General features: G+C 46.0%; 1 protein-coding gene across 1 annotated transcript; it reads right to left on the reverse strand.

Moving 5' to 3' along the window:
* Positions 1-722: 722 nt before the first annotated feature.
* Positions 723-2,076, reverse strand: LOC105036153 (strigolactones hydrolase CXE15). Its single transcript, XM_010911902.4, has one exon. The coding sequence runs from the start codon at positions 1,974-1,976 to the stop codon at positions 978-980; it is 999 nt and encodes a 332-aa protein (XP_010910204.1). The 5' UTR covers positions 1,977-2,076; the 3' UTR covers positions 723-977.
* Positions 2,077-10,245: the final 8,169 nt, after the last annotated feature.

Genomic DNA, 10,245 nt, shown 5'->3' on the forward strand with positions numbered 1-10,245 from the left:
TGATATGTGGCTCTGTTGCGAGCGATGGGTTTGACATATTGTGGAACACTCTAAAAGCGGAAGGGACTCTTTATTTATGAGGCTATTTGACACATGATGGAAAAACCCTAGAAGTGGCATTGGCGAGAGAGGGGAAGGGGGTAGCCAAGGAGAGGGAGAAAGGATCGGGCATGAGTATGCCAATGAGATGGCATGAGGGATCACCGGAGTCATCATCAAATTCGAGGCCATAGTCATCAAGCTTGCGCTTGGAGTGGAGGAGGTGATGGTCGCTGACAAAGTCGGACGATCATAGCGGAAGGGGAGGCAGTCGAGAGAATGGACATTGTAGGTGTGACAATAGAGTTGGATGCAAACAATTACGATGAAGAGAGAGACCGTCAGGAGAACAAACATTGCAAGCGTAGCAACAGAGCATGGATGGTGAATCCTAGATTGGCATGGCCGGCAGATGACAGTGGAGGAGGGATGGGGGAGAGAGGAAAAGAGAGAAGGTTGGGGATGGCTATCTTCTAAGTTTTCTTATTCGGCCACTCCAAACCTGCCACCCAGTTGAGACTCCTGCGGATAAAAGAAGTGGTGGAAAATATAGAAAAAATCAATGAAAATAGAGGAAAGATGAAAAAAATTCAAGATAAAATATTTCCCACATAGATGATCATTTTTTTACTTATTTTTTTTTTATTTGATTATGTTTTTTAAAGATATATACAAAAGGAGAGCACTTGAAAGAGATTAGAGGGATTTTTTAAGTTCCAATTGAATTTTTTCCTAAAGAGAAGATTTTGTGCGAGTGGTGGCAGTGTGAGTTGATCCCTCGAGGTTTTGAGATCTCTCAAATCTTTCTCAGCCCTAAATCCCATGCATGGTATGGGCTATAATCCAGCATCATCATAATTCATAAAGCTGCTTATAATCCAGCATCATCGTAATTCATAAAGCAGCAACATTGCTCATTATTATCCGACAGTCCCGGTTCAGCCTGATCCGGTCCCGATCTCATCCATAAAGCGCTTGATGACCTTCATCAACTCACCGACCGGCTCGGACCAAGCGCCGACAGCGAAAAATCCGTGCTGCTGCCCTTTGATCTCCACCAGCTCCACCCGTTTCCCCCACCCTTCCAACCTCCTCGCGTACTCCACGTCCCGATCCCTCAGCATGTCGTGCTCCGCCACCACCACCAGCACCGGCTCCACCTCGACCGCCTCCAGGCTCGAGCTCTCTGGTCCGTCCGGGTTCGCCAGTGGGTGGTCCCTGGTCGCGCCAGCCGGCAGCGACAGCCTCCAATACCTGTCGTTCATCTCCAAACTCAAGAACGCCTCCTTCGGGCACTCCGCCTCAGATCTGGTGCGCTGGATTCCACCAAAGAATGGCATCATCATAACGAACCCGCGGATCCGGACCGGCTCCAGCTCTGCCCGGCCGGCGGCCGATCCGTACCTCACGGCCAGGTGGTGGACGATGTTCCCCCCGGCGGACTCGCCGGAGATGAACACGCGGCCGAAATCGGCCGCCTCGGCGAGCCAGGGATCTTCGTCGGGCGAGGCGGCATGACGGCGGAGCAACTCCACGGCGGCGGCGCCGTCGTCGAGGGCGGCGGGGAGGCGGTGCTCGGGCGCGAGGCGGTAGTCTGGGGCGACGATGATGGCGCGGAGCTCGGCGGCGAGGCGGAGGCAGCAGTTGTGGAAGTTGGACCAGGTGCAGGAGCCGATGCAGAATCCGCCTCCGTGGAAATAGTAGAACACCGGGAGCTTGGGTCCGTCGGTTGGGAGGCGGTGGCGGGGTTTATAGAGGCGGAGGTGGAGGTCCTGGGCGGTGTCGAACTGAGTATCCTTCCACTCAACGGTGCCGTCGTCGCGGATGGGGACCGGATAGTTGGAGTTGGGGGATCGGAGGATGGTGCCGTCGCTGAGGATTTGGAGGATGCCGCGGCAATCCTCGACCACGTGCGGAGGAGAAGGAGCGGATGACATGGTGGTGGTTGTGCTGGTGGTTGAAATGGATGGGGTTTTGTTATGCGTGAACTGTGAGGGGCGTTGAGCGGATGGAAAATGATGGTTATAAATGTGAGCAGAAGAAAAATTTATTGTAATGGTTTTTTGTCCGCCAGTCGGTTGTCAAGTCTTATCCCTCTACCACGACCGACGAAGGGCGGCTGGAAACTGCAAGCCTGCCCTTAGGATGATGCATCGAAAAAGCTTGGGGCCCAACGCTGATGCCAAGATAAGGTTCAATGACATGAGCAATATTTTTAAAACTCGATCAGGCCGGTCAGTTTGGTCTATTGAATTGGAACCTAGCTGGTCCGATTCAACGAAAAGTCTAGAAACCGATCAGACTGACATGTTGAGTTCGATTTGAAACTTTTTGTTTTTTATCTAAACGAAAATCCTAAGGTCTTGGCAAAGTAATTTTTCTTTTTTTTTTTTTTTCTCTTTTTTAAGATTGGTATCCCTCTCAATGCTTTCCTCTTCCCATAGACAAGCATTACATTATGGACGTCCTGCTCATTCCCAAGTCTCCCCTTTTGCGCCACCGTAGGATGGAAAATGATGGTTACAAATATGAGCAGAAGAAAAGTTTATTGTAATGGTTTTTTGTCCGCCGGTCGGTTACTCGTGAAATTTTACCTCTCTACCATGGCTGACGAAAGCAGGCTGGAAAGTGCAATCCTGTCCTGAGGATGATGCATCGAAAATGCTTGGGGTGAAGCTGATATCAACATAAGGTTGAGCAATATTTTTAAAACTTGTTCAGGCCGGCTAGTTTGGCCAATTGATTTGGAACCTATCGGGTCCGATGCAACGAAATGTCTGGAAATAGTATAAACTCAGTTAAATTCGGAAGAATCGTACAAACCGATCAGTCTGACATGTTTGGTTCGATTTGAAACCTTTTGTTTTTTTATCTAAACAAAAATCCTAAGGTCTTAACAAAGTAATTTTTTTTATTATTATTTTTAAGATCGGTATCTCTCTCAATGCTTTCCTCTCCTCATGGACGAGCGCTGCATTATGGAGGTCCTGCTCTTGACCAAGTCTTCCCTTTCACACTACCATTGAATAGGGACCGGGCTCTAGATGTATGATTTGAGCTGCCCATGTTAAATTGATCCCAAATGATCATATGATTTTAAGAATCATGTGGTATGACCACACATAATATTTTTTTTTTATTGACATAACTCAGTAGTATTTTCTTTATTAACATTATTTTATATCATTTTTTTTTGTTTGTATGATTCTGTATTGGGTAATATCATTTTTCTTATATGAAGTTTGTGCAGTGATATATATAATCTTTGAGATATACCGGATGCAGTTGAAACAAAGATAATAAAATTTTTATTCACTCTATCTTTTATTTTTATTTTTATTTTTTTCTTTTCTTTCGTAATACGAGAGCCACCATCTCACCACCTGTGTCTAGGCTTTATCCTGTTGCATCATCCAAAGCAGCAACTCAGTTGTCGCCCTCAAGTCCCTCGTCCAGGGCATAGGCCATAAATGCCACTCCACTTTCTTCTCTTCCAACACCTCGTCAGATTCCCTTCTTCAACGCCAGCCCCTGTTTCGATCCAAAGTCCATCACCAAGGACTTCAACCCAAGGATCATGAAGGCCACTATGGAGAACTTCAGCACCCACCTACTCGAGAGGGCGCTTAGACTGTGTTGGCCCAAGCCTCGAAAGGGACTACCTTTGTTGGCTTGTGGCATGGTTGTTGAAAGTCAAGCCTAGGTCTAAAAGGGTAGACCAATCGATCGGACCTGTTGATTTAGGGACCCAATAGCTTGCTTCTTTGCTATCTAATCCAATTGAAAATATTGGTTGTGAGGAGATTGACATTTACATCAGGAACTGGACACATCTAGCACTACTATGCCAATTGGCACAAAAGCCCTTTTATCATGTTGCCTCTTAGTTATGAAGCACTTATCTGGAACCAGATTTTAGTACCTACTATTATTGTTAGTACATTAAATAATTTGTTAAAATATGATATGTGTTGCCCAGTAGACAACCCAAGAAAGAGGTGAATTGTGTTTTCTAAAATTTTTTACAACTTAAAACAAAATATGTGCATAATTAAGTGAGCTGAGTAAAGGTGTAGTGGAAGCTAGAATGAATATGCAGAGTTATGAAGTAATAAATAAAGCAAGATAAAAGAAATCAAAGCCACACACAAGGATCAAATTTTATAGTGGTTTGATATCAAGCACAACATCTATATCCACTCTCCAAGCAACCTTTTGAAAATTTTAACTATAATCACCAAGATTATAGCCCAATTCTTTTGTCGGAATCATAATAAATCTAATTGATTTTCCTTAGGCATGCCAACTAAAACCTTTTCCAAGCCACTCATAGATTTATACACAATCTAATTCAAGGTTTGGATGAGCCTATCCTTAAGTTTCAATCCCAATTGAAACTTGTAAATAGCAAAAAATAGAATATGATTAAATAAAATAATAAACTCTTTAATGAGCAAATAAAAAAGTTGTTGAAGCTCAAGTTGAAGAGATGAAAAGCTTTACTATTAATGTGCTCTTCTTCCTCTCGAAAGACACTTGAATGCACAAGAAGCAAGTGGTTAGAATGTAGCTTTTTTTCTTAAGTCTCACTAAATACTTAACAAGAATTTTTGGTCTTTCAATATACTTCTTTATTATTCTCTAACGTGCTTTTATGTGTTGGATTTTGGTGGTATAGCGGAATACTTAGATGTTTAAATTTTTTTATTCAAAACACCTAATACACTAAAATCCTAATTCCCAAATCATCTTGATAATTGTTAGAAAATATATTCTAAAGCCAATTGTATGAACGATTGTGCTCATTTTGTAATATATATATGAATCATTAATTAATAAATAAAAATTATTTTGACATCATTCATCACAAAGTTACATCTTCCTTGCTAGAACTCTTGTGTTGTGATGAAGTCCTTAGAACTATAAAATAATCGATAAAGGAGATTTATTATATAGTTCTTAAATATATTCATGATCAAATGATACGTTATTAAAAGACGATGATGTTTATCGAGTGAAAATCGTTGTGTGCCATATAGGTTGTGTTGGTGTAGAATTTCGTCGATGCCGGAGAAGCTGGAGTCGAGAGGATCACGACCGCCGTCGGGACCTACAAAGAAAGTCTAAACCGGAGTTGGGGGTGCTCCGACAAGATCCTCCGATGCTCAAGTCAGTACTCGGCCTCAACAGAAATGGAGCACTCGAATGGAATTTTAGCAGAGTTTTGAGATAGTGTTTTGAGCTTAGAAGAGAACGTATCTGGGGGGTCTCTTTTATAGACGGAAAAGCATAACCGATTGACAGGGATGTCCGTAACTGCCTGGTAGTGGGCCGTTCGGGGCCACGTGAAGTTTGTTACGGAGAGTGGATGGTGTCCGTTGTCGCAATTTACCAAGAGTGGTGGGACCACATGGAGTTTGTTACAGAAAGTGGAGTGGTGTCCGTTGTCGCGACTTGTCGGGGAGTTCGGGTTGGACGGCTAAAGCTCGGTTGGGACATCTGGTAGAGCGGAATAGCTCTCTGTCTCAGCAATCTAAGAGAAGCTTGGATGTTTTCGAAGTTGCTGACGGCTTAACTGTTGTTAGGTGCCTTAGGCGTTGATGCTGTAGATGGAAGTCGTCTGCTGTAGAAGCCCGGACAGAGACTTTCTGTTGGAGGAATCTGGCTGGAATCCGATTGTCAGAGAAGTCCGTCTGGAATTCATTTGATGTAGAAGCTTGTCTGAGGATTATCCGCTGGAGAGGTCCGGTTGCATGAGGAATCTGGTAGAAGGTCGACTGATAGCGAAATTTGGAAGGTGCTATAGAAGGTTGATCGATAGAAGAGTCCGGAAGGTGTTGTGGAGGTTCATCCACTGGGAGAGTCCGACTGGTACTGTTGAAGTTCGGTTAGCGCTGTTGAAGGTTGATGGCTGGAGAGGCACGGAAGACATCAGAGACAGTCGGTCACTGTAGAAATTTGGCTGCTGGAGCCCGTCTGTTGTAGAAGTTCAAACGGAGTTCGGTTCTTGTAGGAGTCCGGAAGGAGGCCGCTTACTGTAGAAGCTCGAATGGAGATCGGTTGCCGTGGAAGCTCAGATAGAGATCGCTTATTATAGAAGCTCGGACGAAGTCCACTTACCGTAGAAGCTCGGATGAAGTCCACTTACCGTAGAAGCTCGGATGAAGTCCGCTTACAATAAAAGTTCGGACGGAGTTCGCTTACTGTAGAAGCTCGGATGGAGACCGATTGCCGTAGAAGCCCGGATAGAGACCGCTTATTGTAGAAGCTCGGACGAAGTCCACTTACCGTAGAAGCTCGGATGAAGTCCACTTATCGTAGAAGCTCGGATGAAGTCCGCTTACAATAGAAGTTCGGACGGAGTTCGCTTACTGTAGAAGCTCGGATGGAGATCGATTGCCGTGGAAGCCCGAATAGAGACTGCTTATTGTAGAAGCTCGGACGAAGTCCGGTTGCCGTGGAAGCTCAGATGAAGTCCGCTTGCAATAGAAGTTCGGAGTATAAATCCGGAAGGCGATCAACCATTGTAGGAACTAGGATGGAGTCTGGTTACTGTAGAAGTCCTGCTGTTGGAGAAGCTTGGACATTGACGAAGTCCGAAAGAAGCTCGGAGTAAAGTCGATCGTGACAGGAGGAAGTTTGGAAGAGATTCGGAGAATAGTCGATCACTGTAGAAAATTGGCTGATAGTGAAGCCCAGAGAGCATTTGGAGTAGTCAGATAGACGACTGAAGGAGCTCATTATTGGAAAGATCCAGAGGGTACGGTAGGAGTTCATCTATTGGAAGAATGTAGAGGACATTGTGGAAGATCGACTGCTGGAGGAGTCTGGATGGTACCGTGGAAGTTCGGACTGTCGAAGGAGTTTAGAAAGACATCGCACAAGGTCGGAAGCCGGAAGAGTCCTGAGAGGGTTAGCCTCTTACGAACTTCGACTGTGATTATTTTATATCCAACACCAGTCCCCCTACTTTCGAGTTCGAATTTCGAATGAAGGAAGTACAGAAAAATTTTCACAGCCGAAGTTGCCCCCCTTGATTTTCGTACTCGATTATTTCTAGATATTTTGGCGTTTGGTGCGTCGGTGCTGGAGTCTTTTCAAATCGAGGCGATCCGAAAAGATTTTTTCAAATTTTCATTGGAGCGCTGTCTTAGGTACGGCGTAATAACAATTCTGTCAGTCGTCAGCCATCTGCCACGACGAGTGGGACACACGGCGGTTGTAGGTCGGCCAAAGAAGATCTGCAATCATTATTGCGCCGGACCTTGAGGTCTATTTAAACCCGTCCCCCTTCTTTAGGGGTTCCACCTTGCCTGAGATTTTTCTTCGATCCCTTCTTCTTGCCCGAGAGCTTGGTCTTCCTCCAGCATCCCTCTCGGTCTTAGGCACCCTTCAGGTCGATCCCCATCGCCCTCGCTGCTTTTCTGCACCTCTCGGACCAGCCTAGGTTAGTTTCGGAACCCTTGTTCTTCTTGTTGTTCTTTCATTTTTCTTCCTCCGCATTCCGCCCATTCAATTTTTTCGCGAGCACCTTGTTTCTTATTTTTTTTTAATTTTTTTGAAAGTTTTATTTTTAAATTTTTATTTGATTCAAAATATCCTCCTACACTTCCTCCTTTAGCAGTTCTAGGAGTTCGTCAGCTATAGCCCCCCAAAATCCTAGTACTGTAGATGGACCTCATCCGATCTTTGTACTTGACACCATTCCCAGCTCTTTGACCACAGACGAACTCTCGCTGATTAGGATTCAGTATGAAATTCCTCCGAAATACGAGCTTGAGCTTCTCGGACCAACTAACCGGGCTAGCGCCCCTCCCCCTGGCCACTTTTGCTTATATCAAGAAGCTTTCCGCGTCGGACTTCGACTTCCACTTCCACCTTTTGTTGTTGCTCTTTTTTAGTTTTTAAACATTTTTCTAGTTTCTGTAGTGCCGAACTCCTTTAGGTTTCTGATAGAATTTCTTTCCCTCTGTCATTTAGCCGAAGTCCGACTGACTCTTTCTTTGTTTAAAAATTTTTATACCTTCAAGCGTCACCCTTCAGCAAAGAACTGGTGGTACTTCTCCCCCCAGTTCGGTAGAAAGGAGTTGCTGAAAGGTGCCCCCTCTTCTATCCACAACTGGAAGGAGAGTTACTTCTATGTCCGATGCTCGACCTTAATGCTGGCGTTGCCCCCCTGGGGCTCCCTGAGGGACTCCATCCGTTGGGCTTCTAGCTTGGGGAAGGATGACCTAGAAGCATCCAATAAACTTAAGGCTTATCCAGCTTCTCTCCTCTCTGACCTTCTGAAGGAGCAACTCTTATTTAATGTCGGCCTGAGCCCTCTCAACCCTATCGATATTTTTTTTTTCTCAAGTCATTCGCTGCTTCCTCTTTTCTCTTATTTCATTTCTAAACTGTGCCGATTTTTTTCATTACAGATATGGATGCAGACGTAGCTCAGATACTAGCCAAGGGTCTCAAGGCCCACAAGAGAAAAGGTGCCATAACTTCTGGGTCGGTGAAGAAGGCAAGGGTAGAAGAGACAGGCTCGGCCGTGCTTACCCAGGTGGCCATTGCCATGGATGCCCCCTCTGACGTTGAGCCCGCAGCCCCCCGAGCTTCTTCAAGAAGCCCTCTGACCGATGTTCCTGCTCCAGAGTCTCATCCCAAGGAGGCACCGGGGGCCGAAAAGAAGAGAAGGAAGAAGACAGTGGCCCGTAAGATCCGCGGCAGCAGGGCTGCCACCGAGGGGGCCAACGGCTCCAAAGAGGATCCAGGGGAGAATCCCTTCAACAGTAGGGACTTAATAAAAAGGTTGGTCGATGGGTGCGTTCTGCCCGAGGTCGTCCACAGGATCGTCCATGCCGATCCTGAATAGCGGGTTTGGGATTCTCTGGGGTCCTTTCTTGAGGTAGGCTGATTTACTTTTTCTTTCCTTTCACTTCTTCATTTAGTTCATTCCTTAGCTTTCATATTGACTTCCTGGCCGCTCTTGCAGATTGGACACCAGCTCATTGCCAACATCGAGATGATGAACAAGGCAAAGAAGGAAGCAGCCCAGGCAGAGGAAGGTCGCCAGGCTGAGGCTGCCCGCCTCAAAGAGAAGATCACCGAAGTCGCGAGTCTCCAAGAGGCACTTCAGAAGGAGGAACAAACCTCGATAGACTTGAAGGCCGCCCTAGAGGAGGAAAGGAAGAAGGTAGAGGCCGAGGTCTCCAAGCTGAAGGAGCAGATCTCGACCCTAGTCTTAGAGGCATGGGCCCAAGTAGTAGAGGAGTTCAAGACCTCCTTCGAGATGAGGGATCTGAATATCCATTTGGCCAGGCCGCCTTCATCAAAGGCTTCGAGCTTTGCCAGGAGAAGGTGGTCAGGAAGTTTTCCAAACTCGACCTCAGCTTCCTGGATGAAGCATCCAACAATGAAGCCAGACCTTCCGAAGCTGCTGTCGGTCTCCCTTCAGTTGGGACCTCTTCAACTGCCGCAGCTGCTGCGACCGACCTTTTGGGGGCACCGAGCTCCTCCACTTCTGCTCCAGAGATCCGAAACCTCTAATTTTGTACCTTTTCTTTGCTATAGCTTTTTTTCTTTCTCTTATACTTAAGAATTATTCAATCAATAAAATCAGATTCCTCTTTACAGAGAGCTCCTTTTTCTTCTTCTTCTTTTTTTTTTGCAATAATTTACATTGTGACGCTTTTATTTCTCGACAACAGTGCCCTATCGAAGCTCTTCCCCTATCACAGGGGATTTTCTTGAAGTCAATGATCCGGGATCTCAGAAGGGAAGTTCGTCGCCTAACAAAGAAATTAAAGGAGATGGACGATGAACTTCGCAGGCTGAGGAAGAGCCATTCGGAAGCCACCGTGGAGGTTACTCACCTTCAGAACCTCCACAAAAAGGGCTTCATGGACTACACCCGGAAGAAGGCCAACTTCGTGAAGGAGCTTGAGGAGCTCCAGAAGCGTGCCAGCAACTGATCTTGGACTCAGGCCTCTAAGATCAGCTCCCTCAAGGTCGAGTTGGCGGTCGCACGGGAGAAGATCGATCAATTGAAAGGGAGCTCGTTCTGGCTTACAACTCAGGCCGACCATGATCGGGACTGGTCGAAGAAATTCTTCGACCTCAGAAGCAGTTACAGGACGTCGAGATGAATTACAATGCCTATCGAGTTGGCTGGTGCGGGCAAATAGAAGACTATAAAAGGAGGCTCAAGATGGTGACTGA

This window comes from Elaeis guineensis, chromosome 11 (genome assembly GCF_000442705.2).
Source record: "Elaeis guineensis isolate ETL-2024a chromosome 11, EG11, whole genome shotgun sequence".
Lineage (NCBI taxonomy): Eukaryota > Viridiplantae > Streptophyta > Magnoliopsida > Arecales > Arecaceae > Elaeis > Elaeis guineensis.

Coding starts and splice junctions, on each gene's coding strand:
- LOC105036153 (XM_010911902.4), bottom strand. CDS start 1,976: ATGTCATCCGCTCCTTCTCCTCCGCACGTGGTCGAGGATTGCCGCGGC.